The following is a 16,715-nucleotide window of genomic DNA, read 5'->3' as shown; positions in this document are numbered from 1 at the left end:
GGTGCTAGGAAAGGCGGGTCTAGCTTGAAAAATCTCCCTAAATGATTTGAAAACAACTGGCTTACCTGTCAAAGATCATCTGCAAATCCAAATGATAGGCTCTGGATTTGAATGCCAGGTCTACCATTTACTTGCTGTGTAATCTTGGGCAAGTGACTTCACCTCTCTGAGCCTGGTTTCTCATGTAGGACCTGAAAAAGAAAGAAGACAACAGCTCCCATTTCAAATCCCACTTGAATCTGAGATTAAATCATGATATATATAAGACACGCATGAGTCCCTGGCACAAGGTAAGGACTCTGTATAAGTGATTACTTTTACTAAGATTGTTGTGAAGATTAAATGAGATAATGAGGTAAAATGCTTAGCAAAGAACCAGGTACATGGTCAGTGTTCAGGAAATGGCTACTTATGATTATTCTCCATAAAGATTCCAAAGGGATACATTGATTTATCATTGCCAAAGGTAGCAAAGAGAACTTGGAGACAATTTGACTGGGCTTGGGGGAATAACTCATAGACTCTAAGACTCAAGTAGAAATCTGGGATGCCTTCTGGGTGTTAGAGATATGAAAGATGGAACTGAGGGTTGTCAATGCAGAGACAAAAGGAAGGACTTGTTGCCATTGTTTTCCCTTTTTTGTGGAAATAAAAACACTGGGACCTTAAACTAGGAAGACAGGGACCAGATCTGATTAATCTCTGGGTTCCCCCTGTGTAGGGCTGACACTGAGCAGGAACCACTGACTTTCTTTGACTTAATGGAAGTGACTTTCTCTTGTCGGAGCCTCAGTGTCCTCATCTGTAAAATGAGGAAACGCAAACCTACCCCTGAAAGTGTTGTAAGGATTCAGAGATCACGGTTTGGATATTGCCTGGCTAAAAGTACTCACACAAAACGGTGTCTAGTGTGACAACCCACCACACACCGCTGAGAATGGCGGAAAAATTTTTTTGCATTCTTTTTTAATATTCTTTTCCATTATGGTTTATCACAGGATACTGAATATAGTTCTCTGTACTGTACATTAGGACCTTGTTGTTTATCCATTCTAAATGTAATAGTTTGCATCTACCAACCCCAAACTCCCAGTCCATCCCTCTCCCTTCCTCCATCCCCCTTGGCAACCACAAGTCTGTTCTCTATGTCTGTGAGTCTGTTTCTCTTTTGTAGATAGGTTCATTTGTGCCATATTTTAGATCCCACTCATAAGTGATATCGTATGGTATTTGTCTTTCTCTTTCTGACTTCACTTAGTATGATAATCTGTAGTTGTATCCATGTTGCTGCAAATGGCATTATTTTGTTCTTTTTTATGGCTGAGTAGTATTCCATTGTATATATGTACCACACCTTCTTTATCCATTCATCTGTCGATGGACATTATGTTGTTTAGGCTATTGTGAATAGTGCTGCTATGGACATAGGGGTACATGTATCTTTTACAATTATAGTTTTGTCTGGTTATATGCCCAGGATTGGGATCGCTGGATCATATGGTAATTCTATTTTTAGTTTTCTGAGGAACCTCCATACTGTTTTCCACAGTGGATGCATCAACTTACATTCCCACCAACAGTGCAGGAGGGTTCCCTTTTCTCCACACCCTCTCCAGCATTTGTTATTTGTAGACTTTTTAATGATGGCCATTCTGACCGGTGTGAGGTGGTATCTCATTGTAGTTTTGATTTGCATTTCTCTAATAATTAGTGACGTTGCACAAAAAAAAAATTTTATGACAGACTGTATCAAATGTATGCTCCACTGGTGGGAGTGTAAGTTAGTACTATAGTTTGACAGTGTCTGCTAAAGCTAAACACATACCTGCCCTGGAGTATATTCCCATGTTTACCAAAGAAATGTATTAGAATATTCATAGCATCAGTATAGCCCCAAACAGGAAAATATCCAGTTTTAGGCATATTCACACAATGGAAACCATACACAAATGAAAATGAAAGAACTATCCCTACACACAATATGAATCTCATAAACATGTTAAGTAAAAGAAGGTAAAAACACAGTACACACTGTATGGGTCCCTAGAGAGTTTGAAACAGACAAAGTAATCCATGCTGTTAGAAATCAGGTAAATGATAACTTTCAGAGGGGATGAGGGTGGCAGAAAGAGCATGTGCAGAGCTTCTGGGGGCTTCTCTGGTTTTTTGATCTGAGTATTGGTTATATGGGTGTGTTTACTTTGTGTAAATTCGTTGAACTGCACACTAATGATATGTATACTTCTCTGTACTTATACTTGAATAAAAAGTTTACTTGACAAAACTGTAGCTGGTGTGATGAACAGCGGCCAGAAGAACAGGCTTTGAGGACAGACAGATCTGGGGCCCCGCGCTCTGGTTTCTTTCCCTGTAAAAGAGGGAACATAATGTCTGTCAAGATTCGATGAGGTGAGCATGTAAGACTTAAGCACAGGGCCTGGTCTATACAGGCCTGCAGTTCTCCTGCGTGACCCAACCCCTGGCACCGCTGCCTCACCTTCTCCCAGCCCTAATGCGTGGATTCTACTCGATTCACGGCAATGAAGTAACTGGTAATGGCAGGCTTGGGGCTCCTCACCCCCGGGATGGAGCCCGGTAAGAAGTGTCATTCTCAGGGGCAGCCCCCGTCTTCCCGCCCCCGCGCGGGGGGCAATGCTCGGCTGCAGCCTACTTGGAAACCCCCTAAAAGAGCCCCTCTGCGAAACCCGGCCAAAGGCAGCTCCAGCCCCGCCACTAAAGATAAAAGAGCACTTTGCCATCAGACTCTGATAGATCTCTGGGAAACTCTTCAGGTCAAAGAGCAACGAGGGCAGCACGCCGGCGAGAAAACCCGCGAGCGAGAACGCAGTGCGAGACTGCGCCAAGGCGCGCTATTGCACACGCGCACCGCCGCGGGCCCGCCCGCGCGCTCGCGCGGTACGGAGTGCGCATGAGCACATCTTGGGGGAGGAGCTCAGGACTACGTCGCCCTGCACCGCCGCGGGCCCGCCCGCGCGCTCGCGCGGTACGGAGTGCGCATGAGCACATCTTGGGGGAGGAGCTCAGGACTAGGTCGCCCTGCCTTTCACCTATCCGGCCTATCCGGGCCATCCGGCCGTCTCTCCTTGGTGTCTTAAACTACGTTTTCCAGAATCCATCCAGGCCCTGGCTTTCCGGTGGCATCAGCGGAAGCGGTGACTGGCTTAGGCCGGGCTGCACAGAGGCCGGCTTGGTCGCTATGGAGGAGATAGGCATCCTGGTGGAGAAAGCTCAGGTCCGAGAGGGCGAAGCCGACCTGAATGGGATGTTGAGCGACTTCGGGATCCAGGCCTGGGTCTGAGTGTTTTCGGAGGTCTCAGTGGAGAGCTTCGTGCCGTCCCGAGGCCTGGGCTGTGGCTGAGTGATGCTGGGAGGGCAGTAGGGCTCGGAAAGCTGGGCTGGGGAAACGAGTGACATCAGAGGTTCTTTGGGACTGAATGATTTCGAGGTTTAGCTGGGAATGCTGTGACATCGGTGACCCGGCGGCACTGGGGATGGGCCGGTAGTGAGTGATGTATGGGATCTGCGGCTGGGCTGGGGAGCTGACTGACATTCGGGGCTTAGCTGGTGTTGGAGGGCCGAGTAATGTATGTGGTCTGGCCGAGTGATGTTTGGGGACTACCTGGGAGCTGGATGACATAAGGGTCTAGTGTGAGTTGGAGTTCTGTGACATGAGGCGTCCTCGGGAGGTAATTGAGTAACGCCCGGACTGTATGAAGGCATGGTGACTTTGTCAATTGAGAGAGCCATGTGATATTAGGAACCTGTTGAGGGGGCCTGGAGGGCATTGGGGTCTAGTAAGGAGTTGATCAGACATTTAGGCCCTAGATGAGAGTTGGGTGACATTGCAGACATGTGACAAGTGCCATATGATACCAGAAGATCTGTTTGGAAGGCTGTTTGACCGAGGGGCCTGTGAGGAGTTGGGTGACTTCAGAAACCTGTTTAGGGGACTGAGAGGTTTCCAGGATCTATTTAGGGAGCTGAATGATGTCAGGAGCCTGTTAGGGGCCAAGTGACTTCATGGTGAATTGGGAGGGGGGCTCTAGATACTTTCATAAGGGGACCTTCTTCTTCCAACCTGAGTTTCCCTCCATGGTCTAGGATGAGATCCCAGCCCTGTCTGTGTCACGGCCCCAGACTGGCCTGTCCTTCCTGGGGCCTGAGCCTGAGGACCTGGAGGACCTGTACAGCCGCTACAAGGTACATTCAAACCCAATCCGGACCCTGCACAGGGCCCAGCATCCCATACTTCCCCCACCTTCCACTGCTCCTTGGCTCAGCAAGGCCTGGAGCCATCCCCTACCTCTTCCCTCTCTGCTCACAGAAGCTGCAGCAAGAGCTGGAGTTCCTGGAGGTGCAGGAGGAGTACATCAAGGATGAGCAAAAGAACCTGAAGAAGGAATTCCTCCACGCCCAGGAGGAGGTGAAGCGAATCCAGAGCATCCCACTGGTTATTGGGCAGTTTCTGGAGGCTGTGGATCAGAATACAGCCATCGTGGGCTCCACCACAGGTGCGTGGGGGGTTGTTTACTCATCTGTTCATTCAACAGCTGTTAACTGTTTCCTGCCACGTGCCAGGAACTTACAATGGCAAATGAGGCAAGACAGTGTAATGGTGTTTTTCAGCGTATTTTTGAGTCTGATGCAAAAGTGGAAATATATTTTACGTTCTCGCTCTTTCTTTCTCTATGTGTGTGTATATAACTCATATAGTAAAAGTTTGACCAAACGATAGTTAGCCACACTATGTGTGACATACTCTAACTAGTTTCCCAATTTGTTCTAGTCTGTTTTGTTTTAAACAATGTTCTGGTCATGACTCTCAAATGATTTCACAATTACTACTGGGTTGGGACCTACAATTTGAAAGCACAGGTGAAGTGTTAAGAGATTGGGCTCTGGTAAGGACCCAGTATACGGGAGCTGCTGTTATTACCGTGGGTCTAGGCTCTGCCTTCATGATGGGTGTTGTCTCTGCATCTTATCTGTCTTTTCGTGCTTCTGGCCTCTGCTCCTCTGGACCAAGCCATATTCTTATCAAGTTTGCGGGGAAAGGTGTGTGACTGGGCCTGGAATTGGACTGATGGGCTGGTAGTGAGGGAGTGAAGGGAGGGAGATATCCACAATGAGGCCTGTGTCTTTGATCTTTAGGACTTAGGGGGACGGTGGCTATCCCTGAGATGGAGACATGAGCAGAAAAGCAGGTTTGCAGGGAGACAGTGAGGGCAGTCTGGGACATCACAGGGAAGTGTCTGGGAGGTCACTGGACAGCCAGGTCTGAAGGTCAGGAGAGACTGAGGCCAGAAAGAGATGTGTGTGTCACTACCATAAATGTAGAAGGTGGACTGGGGATGTGAGACTGGAGGCTGGGCAAGCAAGAAGGATTCTGCTGCAGAGACCTAGATGGGAGAGGATGGTGCTGAATCAGGGCAGGGTCCCTGGGCAGGAGGGAAGGGATTAGTCAGAGAGACGTTTTAGGAGGCTGGTGGACCGCCATGGTGACTGACAGGCTGTGGAGGGAAGCAGAGAAAAGTCCAGAATGAGGCTTAGAGCTCTCGCTAGTGACTCGGCACCATGGGCCTCCCTGAGACAGAGACCCAGGAGGAGCAGCATAAATGGGGGGAAGATACTGAGAGCACACTGAGACATGGTGAGTGAGACATGCCGTGGGGATGTCCACGGGCAGGCATTCCAGGAGGCTGCTGGTCACCTGGGGCTGGATCTCAAGAGTCAGGGATAGACAGGGAAGTTGTTAGTGTGGATGGATGCCGGGGGTGGACTGGAGGAGGCAAGACTAGAAGCCAGGAGGGCCATTTGGGGTCTGAGTGAGAGATACTGTCAGCCTGGAGGTACAGCTGTGAGGTCGGCAGTTTTGAGGTTCTGGCACTTCTCATTTCCCCCTCTCCCTTCTCGTCCTCTTCCCAAAGGCTCCAACTACTACGTGCGCATCCTGAGCACCATCGACCGGGAGCTGCTCAAGCCCAACGCCTCGGTGGCCCTCCACAAGCACAGCAACGCCCTGGTGGACGTGCTGCCTCCTGAGGCCGACAGCAGCATCATGATGCTGACCTCAGGTGAGGGGGAGCCCGGGGCCAGGGGGCCTGAGGGGCCCTGCGGGCCAGGCTGGGAGCCCCAGCTCTGCTCTTCCACCAGATCAGAAGCCAGACGTCATGTACGCGGACATCGGGGGCATGGACATCCAGAAGCAGGAGGTGCGGGAGGCCGTGGAGCTCCCCCTTACGCACTTTGAGCTCTACAAGCAGGTGAGGAGCTGGAGCTGGCAGGGAAGGGAGAGGCCGTCGCCACCATGTCTCCGGTTGGTGATGGACTCCCTGGCTCATGCTCTTCTCCGCCTCTGTGCTTCAGATCGGCATCGACCCTCCCCGAGGCGTCCTCATGTATGGCCCGCCCGGCTGCGGGAAGACCATGTTGGCAAAGGCTGTGGCTCATCACACGACAGGTGAGCCGCTTGGCCCCTCCCCCGAGCTCTGACTTTCCGGGCTCTTCCGACCTTGCCTTCTCATCCTCCTTGTTCTCTCATCCTCCCCAGGAAGTAGTGTGGCACAGCGATTAAGAACATGGGCTCTAGGGTCAAAGACCCAGTGTGCGTCTTACTGAGTGGCTGTGCCGTCCTGGGGAAGTGACTTTACTCTCGTGCCTCAACTTCCTCATCTAACAGAACACTCATTTCACAGCATGATTGTGGGGAATTAATGAAATAATGCCATGTTTTTCCTACTAATGCGTCATTACTAATGACCCATTAGTAATTATGAATTCAAATTCATGGGTTGCAACCAGCTAAAAAAAATTTTTAAAAATGAAACAGAACAGAAAATGTTGGAGTCCACCCCACATAGTAAGAACTTGTATTGTTTGTGAACACAAACATTGTACACAGGTGTGCTGTGGTTGTTTACAGATGTATTTCTTCTTGTAGGTTCTAAACAAAGATGTCTGAAAGTCACTGTATTACTGTTTGTAAAGCCTAAGGACAGGACTCAGCTCATCTTAAAATCTTAATATATCTAAGCCAAGGAGCAGTAGAGGGCAGTGGGTAAGCAGTGTGTTTTCTGGGCCAGACTGCCTGTGTTTGAAATCTGGCCCCCCTACACCTACTTATATAAGTTAGTACTACTTACGTAAGTTAGTTTATGTAACTACTTGGAAGTTAGCCTCTCTGTGCCTCCATTTCTTAATTTTCTGGATTATTCAGAGGATTAAATCAATATAAAGCTTCTAAAACCATACCTGGCACGTAGTAAGTGGACAGTAAATGTTAACCATTGTCATGATCATTCATTGAACTTCTGCTCTCCCAGGTGCTGGGATATAGGGATGAGTCAGACCTGTCCCCTGCATTGGAGAATCTCCCAGTGTGGCTGAAAAAAAGGAAAATAAACACTTAGCACTCAGTCAGTTAACATTTATTGAGCACCTAATACGTACCAAGCTGTGTTCTAGGTGCGGAAGGCACGGCAGTGAACAGAACAAAGTCCCCCCCGTAAAGGTGATGTCTTAGTCGAGGAAGCACTAACAGATGAATGAAGAGATTATATGTCATGTGGTGCTAATGCCTGAAGAAAACAACTAAGGGGCAGGGGATAGGGAATAACAGGGGCGGCAGCTTTATGTGCCGGGACTGGAGGTGGTCAGGGAAGACTTTTCTGAGGTGACATTTACATGAAGACCTAGAAGAAGCCTTGAGGGAGTGAGTCATGTGGACCTCTGGGGGAGGGAGTGTGTCAGGCTGAGGGACTTGGGTGCAAAGGCCTTGAGACAGGTGTGTGCTTAGTGTTCTACGAACAGTGAGGAGGCCCCAGTAGTTGAAGCCAAGTGAGCAAGGGGGTTATGCTTGGAGGTGAGCTTGGGTGGGAACGGCGTAAAGAGTAGCATGCGCTCCAAAGAAGCAAGGAAGGTAGTGGGATAGCCCTTAAGGAGGGTTGTCAATCCATTCTGCGTAGGCTCTTAGGTAGCCGTTCCCAGAGAGAGGTGTGAGGAGTCTGTCAGGCACACAGTTGGGAGAAGGAATAGCATTTGCGAAGGCCAGGGGGTGGGAAAGAACTCATTTAGGGAGTTGTGAGTAGTGGTGAATAGACCATGACTAAACTCAACGAGGGCAGGGAACTTGTGCGTTTGTCCTTTTTTGTGTTTCCAGTGCCCGCCCAGTAGCTGAATTGTGGTAGGTGCTCAGAAAATAACTGTTGAATGGCTGGCTGAAGGAGGAGCTGTGCAGGTCCAGGGATCAGAATGGGCGTGAATATGAATAGTCTTAGTGCTAACCTAAGAGATTTCGACTGTTGTCCTGAGATCAGGGTGGTTTTAGACAGGCAGGGTTCAATAGAAATACAGTTGCCCCTCGAACAACAGAGGCTTGAACTTCGAGGGTCCACTTAACACCCAGATTTTTTTCACATGATGCATGGTTGGATGAATCCGCAGAGGCAGAACTGCAGATCTGGAGGGCCAGCTATAAAGTTATACACAGATTTTATGCACAGAGGGTCAGCACCCCTAAACCCTGTGTTGTTCAAGGGTCAACTGTATAGTGAAGCTACATATATAATTTAAATTTTTAAGTACTCATTTTTTAAACAAAAGAACTAGGTGAACTTCGTCTAAAATATGTTTTTTTATTTAACCAGTATACTCAAAAATATTATTTTAACATGCAGCAGACACAAAACTTGAGTGTTTTCTATAATTTTTTATTGTAGTAAAATATATAATACAATAATTTTTTATCGTAGTAAAATATATAGCATAAAATTTACCATTTTAACCACTTTATAAATATACAGTTTATAAGTGGCATCAAGTGGATTCACAGTGTTGTACAGCCATCACCACTGTCCACTTCTGGGACTTGTTCATCATCCAAACTGTAACTCCATACCCATTAGACAGTCATTCCCTATTTCTCCCTCCCCACAGCCCGTGATAACCTCTGTTCTACTTTCAGTCTCTGTGAATTTGCCTATTCTGGGCACTTCATGTACATGGATGAATCATAGAGTATTTGTCTTTTTGTGGCTGGCTTATTTCCCTTAGCATTATGTCTTTGGGGCTTACCCATGTTGAAACATGTGCCAGAATTTATTTCCTTTTGAAAGCCAAATAATATCCTATTGTATGTATATAGCACACTTTATCTATTCATTTGTTGATGGACATTTATTGAGATATTTTACTTTTTTTGTACTGTCTTTTGAAGTCTGGTGTGTAGTTCACATTTACAGCACATCTCATTTGGGACCAGCCACATTGCGGTTGCTCAGTAGCCCCTTGCCGCCAGTGGCCACCACATTAGAGAGGGACAGGGCTGCAACTTGCACAACTCCTAGTTTATGACCAGATCTACATAATGGACTTTGTGTCTCCTTTCTCTGTGGTGGCTGGAAGGAGTGTCCTGGAGGTTGCTCCGTGCAACACAAAGCCACATCCAGTCACTAACAAACAAGTTAAACTCTAAGAAAAGATGTAAAGGAGAGGCAAGCCCAGAACAAACCTGTCTTTAACCCCATTGCCACTTGTTGATTATGCCAGAATATGTGTTCCTGGTTCTTGACTCTTGCATGATATTCAAAAGGGGTCCTTTGAGCTCTTGGTAAGGCAGCATGATGCCTGTGTATGGAAAACTTGTTTTCTTACGGATTTTTCAAGCACTCCAGAAATTCACATTTTTTGGTATGTTGGATTCCATGAATGTCTCTAGCTCTTCTTTGTCGGTATGTTGAAGCACAGACACATTTTTTTTTAATACCCTGATTTTTAAATGTTGGGCCAAAAAATGACACATCCATAGGCAGGATTCATGATTTGTGCTGCTGGGTCTCTGTGGGGTACAAGCTGGTCCGCCTAGCTGGATCTGGAACCCAGCCCAGGTCATGAGAGAATGACCTGGCTACTTGGAGTGGGTATCCAAAGAAAAGGATGTCCTCAAGGAATTCTCAGTTTCAGTTAAAGTATTATGGGGCCCTACAGGTGTTCCATTCTCGTCTAACCCCTGTCATCCTGCCATCAGCTGCATTCATCCGAGTTGTGGGCTCAGAGTTTGTACAGAAGTACCTGGGTGAGGGCCCTCGCATGGTCCGGGACGTGTTCCGCCTGGCCAAGGAGAACGCACCTGCCATCATCTTCATAGATGAGATTGATGCCATCGCAACCAAGAGATTCGATGCCCAGACAGGGGGTGAGTGATGCCCAAACAGGGCCTGGGGTCTTTTTTTTTAATGAATTTATTTATTTTATTTTTTTGGCTGTGTTGGGTCTTCGTTGCTGCGTGTGGGCTTTCTCTAGCTGCAGCGAGCAGGGGCTACTCTTCGTTGCGGTGCCCAGGCTTCTCATTGCAGAGGCTTCTCTTGCTGCATTGCAGAGCACTGGTTCTAGGCACACAGGCTTCAGTAGTTGCAGCGTGTGGGCTCAGTAGTTGTGACTCGCGGGCCCTAGAGAGCAGGCTCAGTTGTGGCGCACGGGCTTAGTTGCTCCGCGGCATGTGAGATCTCCCTGGACCGGGGCTTGAACCCGTGTCCTCTGCACTGGCAGGCAGATTATTAACCAGTGTGCCACCAGGGAAGTCCCAGGGCCTGGGGTCTTGGGCAGGCTTGTCATGCAGGATGCCCTGGACTGACCGTGTTATATACTATCCAGCTGACAGGGAGGTTCAGAGAATCCTGCTGGAGCTACTGAATCAAATGGATGGATTCGACCAGAACGTCAACGTCAAGGTTTGGGGTTCAGGATGGGCGAGGGGAGGTGTGGTGTGGGAATCAGGGAAGGATGGAGGCTGGCATGTGAGGAGATAGGTATTGCGACAGGATGGAGTATAGTGGGGACAGAGGTCTGAGCTGGCCTGTGTCTGATGCCAGGTGATCATGGCCACAAACAGAGCAGACACCCTGGATCCTGCTCTGCTGCGGCCGGGACGCCTTGACCGTAAAATTGAATTTCCACTCCCTGACCGCCGCCAGAAGAGATTGATTTTCTCCACTATCACCAGCAAGATGAACCTCTCTGAGGAGGTTGACTTGGAAGATTGTATCCTGCTCTAGAAGCGAGGGGAGGGTCACCGTTGAGAATGGGGATTAGATCTCCACCTCTGCCATCACCACCACCCAGACTGTGCAGGTGGGAGACCAGGGTCTGGGGAGGGGGATGGTGACAAAGACAGCCCAAGAACGACTTCTGGCTCCACGCATTTACCCAGTCATGCATGGAGTGGTTTCCTTAACTCACCTGCCATAGACGTGGCCCGACCAGATAAGATTTCAGGAGCTGATATCAACTCCATCTGTCAGGAGGTGAGTGCTGGTTTCTCTCTAGATTGGGCAGTGGGTGTGTGAAGACCCTCCACTCTGCTGCAGTCCTGTCCATCATTGCCTCCCTGGGTCTTAGGCTGCCTCTGTCTCTTCCTGCACCATCATTAGGGGCGGGGAGTGCAGGGAGTAGATTTTAACTGTCATCCCTCAACAGAGCGGGATGTTGGCTGTCCGAGAGAACCGCTACATTGTTCTGGCCAAGGACTTCGAGAAAGCATACAAGACAGTCATCAAGAAGGACGAACAGGAGCATGAGTTTTACAAGTGACCCCTCTGCCCACACCACAGGGGCCGGGGGTTCGCTCACTTCCCCAGCTTCTGTCCCCAAAGCTAGTTCTGTTTTTTCTTTACCCAGAATTGATTTATTCAATAAACTAACAAGATCAAATCTGTTTAATTTCTTCTTACAAGTTTAACTCCTTTGGAGAAGCTGGGCCTTGAATAGGATCCTCTGTGCCCCTCCTGCTCTCCTGACAGATGAGCAGGTACATGGTCTGGGTTACAGCTTGAGAGAGAAGTAAAGAATTCAAACTAGGGCTTCCCTGGTGGCGCAGCGGTTGAGATTCCGCCTGCCGATGCAGGGGACACGGGTTCGTGCCCCGGTCCGGGAGGATCCCACATGCCGCAGAGCGGCTGGGCCCATGAGCCATGGCCGCTGAGCCTGCGCGTCCGGAGCCTGTGCTCCGCAACGGGAGAGGCCACGACAGTGAGAGGCCTGCGTACCGCAAAAAAAAAAGAATTCAAACTAAATGACCAGAAATTTGGGGAAAAGGATGGAAAATGAGCAGACTGCAGCCCCTGACCAGAAAATAAAGTCTCTATCCATCTCCCCACTCACATTTACCATTCTAGTTTTGGGCAATTCCTGCCTTCTTCACACTCAGAGGGAGAATCAAGGACAGAGAGACCACCCATTAGGGTCCCCCAGAGCAGGGATGAGGGGGTGGGGGGAGGTTGGATGCCTGGGTTCTGTGAATGTCTCTGGCTCTTCATGCCATCTTGTTGGGGCACAGATGTGTTTGGTAGGACCAATTCCCACTTTCTCTTGAAATCTGTTTAAACACCTCTCCCTCTGGGGAGTCTTCTGATGCCCCACGAAGGGAAGGAACCCTTCCCCTACACTGCCCTGGCATCATGCACATGCTGTGCTTTGCACTCCTTACATCTCCAAGTGCTTGCCTCCTCCAGACTGGAACCTCTTGTAGAGTAGTCAGGGATTGTAGCTTGATCACAATTCAAGTCCCAGCACCCACACATGGTAGACATTCAGTTCATGTTCCTTGAACAAAAGTATGAATGTCACTATATATTTGGGAGTGAGATGGGAAGAAGATATAAGGAACAATAGTTGAGGAATCACAGGTCCTCGAAGAGACGGGGGTGATTCTGCTAGATAAGCATGGCAAGTTGAGCGGAGAAGTTAATTCTTCCTCTCTCCTGGCACCTCACTAAAACAAAAGTAAGGTATAAACTCACATGGACACAGGAAGAGAGAGGAGATGGCAGCAAAGCAATTTTGGAAAGGGGCAGACACCTGCTGATTGATGTAGCCGACCTGAGGAAACTTGAACCTGAACTCAAGGGAAGCCCAGAAACAGTCATTTTCCCCTTTCAGAAACCAGAGGTGCCAGGTTCTGAAGGTGAGGCCTGGAAACAGGAGGACTACCTGAAAGGCTGTATAAAAACCAGAACTGATACACTGATTATGCAGGAAACAAAGGAGCTGTTGTTATTCCAGGCCCTGTGACCCTTCCCCAGCCTGGCTGAAGACCTCAGATTTACTCTGGGAAGGCTGGACCAGCAGTCTCTGGGCTGGTGTGCCTGGAGCAAGGATGAGATCTGGGCCGTGCAGAAGACGAGATTGAGATTAAGTGAGATCCCTGGGTAGGCAATTGAAGGATTCCTCCTGAGGAAACCAAGCAGCATGAGAGAAACAGGAAAGTGCGTTGTTAAGACACCTAAAGTCCTCATCATTCACATTCAGCAGAAGCTAATATCTAAAATTGATGAGTTTACAAAAGCATGTAACTTAGACATATGGAAGTAAATTTCAAAAGAAACAAATGAGGACGGGAAGTCCTTGCCTCTTGGAAGTAGACAGGGAAATACAGGGTGAGGGAGACATGGGAATGCTTTTTGTTTCTAATATACTTTATATATATTTGACCTTTTAAAATAGGTACTTAAAAAACGACAGTGACAGGGCTTCCCTGGTGGCGCAGTGGTTGAGAGTCCGCCTGCCAATGCAGGGGACGCGGGTTCGTGCCCCAGTCCAGGAAGATCCCACATGCCGCAGAGTGGCTGGCCCGTGACCCATGGCTGCTGAGCCTGCGCGTCCGGAGCCTGTGCTCCGCAACGGGAGAGGCCACAGCAGTGAGAGGCCCGCATAGCGCAAAAAAAAAAAAAAAAAACGACAGTGACAAAACCACGCGAAAAAAAGGATTTTACAAGTCCTCTTGGAGGGACGGTAAAGGAAGGAAATTGCTGAAGTGACAAACATCCTAAACATCAGTGATAAAGGGCAAAGAGATTGGGAAAAGAACAAAGCCACGTACCTAAGAAATGACAGCAGACCAATGTGAGGCTAAAGCTATAACTGGTAAGAGGTGGTAGCCACTCACATTAGCTGGGAGAAGGGATATTTGGCATATTTTGTGGGTTGCCCAGCAATCTTGCTGTCTGTGCTTAGGCAAAATTATGAAATGGCCTACCATTATTATGGACTCAGAGTGACCTTGATATTGATATTCTGTGAGACTGTTCACATGCAACAGGATAACAGGCCCCGCTGTGAGCACCAGGCCAGCTTTCAATACCACTGAGGCCTACCTGTAAGTGTCAGGCCAGTTCCTGGATGTCAGCGGCTGCTTTTTTTGTTCTCAAGTACGTGCTACCGCGTTAAGAGGGAAAAACTAAGGCCGGCTTGCTGAACAGCCCAGACACTCGTGCATTTTGGAAGTGTAGTCTTGAAAGCAAGTGTTTTCCTGCCAAGCGAAACACATATCGCTTTTCTCTGTTCTGCTCTGCAAAGACAAGAGGGAAAAAAAAAAAACCCTTAAATATATGTAAACCTTTTTGTTTATTTGTTTTTAATTGTAAAAATAATACACATAAAGGAGCCCAAAATATAAGTGTATAATGTAACAACTTACTATAAATAAAACACTTGCGTAACCATCATCCAAGGACCAGGCTGTAGGTTTCCACTGAAAAAGAAATTCCTACACAGCTGCCCATAGGCAGTGATGATCCATTTTGTGAACACATCTGTAATTACTGCAATGGAGAGGGCACCCTGGATTGATAGAGCCAGTTTGGACAAATGCCAGTCATTGCCCCAGGTTTCGTGTATCCTACATTTCCTTTGAGTGCGACCAGCATCAGTAAGCGTATCTCAGATGAGACTACAGTGCACGTACTGCTAAGTAGTTATGATCAAAAAGGACTCTGTACCAATGCAGCAACGTGACAAACGCCACCACTGTCTGCACAGACCAGAAGCCATGTCATGATGGCACAGGTCACACCAAAGCCAACCTAGATGACTCAAACGTGGTCTTCCATGTCAGTCTCAAAGGGAGAGGAGGAGGAGGATGAAGGAGCATAAGGAGAAGGAGCCACAAGAAGACAGTGCTCAACGTCCTAATGACTACCCAGTTTTTTTTTACTTGTCCTCACAAATTATCCCAAAATATTACTTGGACATTTTGCTTCTTCTTCAGGATCTTAAGGTATATTTACTGTCTTATGTCATAGGATAGGAGGCTCCAGTGGAACGCTCAGCATGGTGACTCCTCCTGCTAAAGCAGGGACACGTCAGGCCAGGCAGACGCTGAACCCAGAGTCCTGCAAGGGAGAGCAGGGTTCTCCCCAAAAGTGAGCCTGGTGACCTCAGTGGCCCAGCACCTGCTTATTTTTATTTTTATATCGATCCATATATATAATTGTGAGTTCATACCACTGCATCTAGTTTCAACGTGCCATCACAAGGTTCATTCTAGTTCTCTCCTTTTCCATATCTGAGGTTCCCCGCTGACAGGGAGAAGCTTGGCTGCTCTCAATGCACTTACTGGGTTGGCCAAAGAGTTCGTTCGTAATAGCTTCCAGAGAACCCCGAATGAAATTTTTGGCCAACCCAATAATATATTTACTTACTTGATCAGAACCCCACCTCCACCCCCGCCTGCCACGGCATGTAACAAACTCCTATCACCCTGTTGCACCCTTCCCCATACAGATGCTCTCCTCACCCTACTTGGGTTCTGAGACTCACTACCTCCTATATCCAACCGACATGAATGTCTCCAACACCCCAATTTGGGCTCCAGCACCCAATGCTGGGCAGTACCCATACCCACATGCCCTTTTCACCCTGTTCAGGCTCTGAAATCCCGTACAGGCCGTTCCTCCTGTGTGGACGCCCTCCTTATCCTGCTCAGGTTGACACTCCCATGCTGGGCCATTCCACCACTTGGAATGCTCCCTAGTAAGCCCTGTCACCCTACACCAAGCCACCAGCTGCATGAACACCCTCCTCATCCTGCTCAGGCTCAAAGACCCCGCTCTGAGCCCATCTTTTGGCTTTAGGACTGAATTGCTCAGAAAGGGAAGGGAAGAGGAAGAGCAAAATGTGTTAGCGTCTGGCTAATCGTGGGCTCGCTATACTATGGCACGCTGCCTTTCCAAGCATAAAGCTATCCCCTCAGCCCAAGATTCTCAAATGGATCTGCCACGAGACCCCTCACAGCAGAGTGGAAAGAATTCCTTCATATTTTAAAAAAAATTACTATGATTTACATTTTTCTCTAGGAAAAAATTCATTTGATTCTATACAAAATTGTCTGACAGATAAATTACAGATCTTCGGTCCAAATCTTGAAATACACAGCTGATGCTGCAAGAAGGATGCACCATATCCTTTTTATAATAGGCCTGTGGCTGCACACGATCACACACACCCAGTCGCGAGGCCACTGGCACCCGTGACGTTCTACAGGCAGATACTCAGATTCGCACAGCTATGCTGCACTCGCCAACCGCCCCGGTCACACAGCGACCCGCACACCCATCCCATCACACACACATCACCCCAGTCACAGTCCGGCACAGCCAGTCTCCCACCGCGCCTCTCGCCTCACTGCTGTCACGAATCACACTCCAGGCTACTTTCTGTGGCCTCCCTCCTGTCAGGTGCCGCTGCAAGCACACACCGTCTCGCACCCAAAGAATTACACGCACGCAGAAACACAACTCACCCTCGGCCAGAGGCGGGGTCGGCCCCGCAACCCTCACGGCGTCGCGCGCGTGCAGACAGGTGCGCACACACAGACACACGCTCATGAGGCCGGGTACAAAGGGCCACACGCCTGTGAAACA

General features: G+C 48.6%; 2 protein-coding genes across 3 annotated transcripts in view; one reads left to right on the top strand and one right to left on the bottom strand.

Annotated features, from left to right (window-relative positions):
- FCGBP (Fc fragment of IgG binding protein) overlaps positions 1 to 9,950 on the bottom strand; it is a 90,668-nt gene extending 80,718 nt beyond the window's left edge. Inside the window, exons 1-3 of the mRNA XM_032613777.1 lie at positions 7,273 to 9,950; positions 2,276 to 2,368; positions 66 to 191 (exon numbers count right to left, since the gene is read on the bottom strand). The gene's annotated coding sequence lies outside the window, so the exon portion shown is untranslated. The remainder of the gene's footprint in view (positions 1 to 65; positions 192 to 2,275; positions 2,369 to 7,272) is intronic.
- On the top strand, positions 3,064 to 11,736 carry PSMC4 (proteasome 26S subunit, ATPase 4). Of its 2 annotated transcripts, none has more exons than XM_032613778.1 (11): positions 3,064 to 3,313; positions 4,123 to 4,221; positions 4,346 to 4,532; positions 5,949 to 6,095; positions 6,175 to 6,284; positions 6,388 to 6,481; positions 10,046 to 10,213; positions 10,672 to 10,748; positions 10,890 to 11,058; positions 11,266 to 11,321; positions 11,494 to 11,727. In XM_032613778.1, the coding sequence occupies exons 1-11, from the start codon at positions 3,218 to 3,220 to the stop codon at positions 11,605 to 11,607; spliced, it is 1,317 nt and encodes a 438-aa protein (XP_032469669.1). In that variant the 5' UTR covers positions 3,064 to 3,217; the 3' UTR covers positions 11,608 to 11,727. The 2 variants fall into 2 exon arrangements, with proteins under 2 accessions (XP_032469669.1, XP_032469670.1); XM_032613779.1 differs by having other exon boundaries at positions 3,065 to 3,253; positions 11,494 to 11,736.
- The last annotated feature ends 4,979 nt before the right edge of the window (positions 11,737 to 16,715 follow it).

This window comes from Phocoena sinus, chromosome 19 (assembly GCF_008692025.1).
Source record: "Phocoena sinus isolate mPhoSin1 chromosome 19, mPhoSin1.pri, whole genome shotgun sequence".
Classification (NCBI taxonomy): Eukaryota; Metazoa; Chordata; class Mammalia; order Artiodactyla; family Phocoenidae; genus Phocoena; species Phocoena sinus.
Note: the sequence above shows the minus strand (reverse complement) of the source record. Positions and strands in the feature narration are given on the sequence as shown.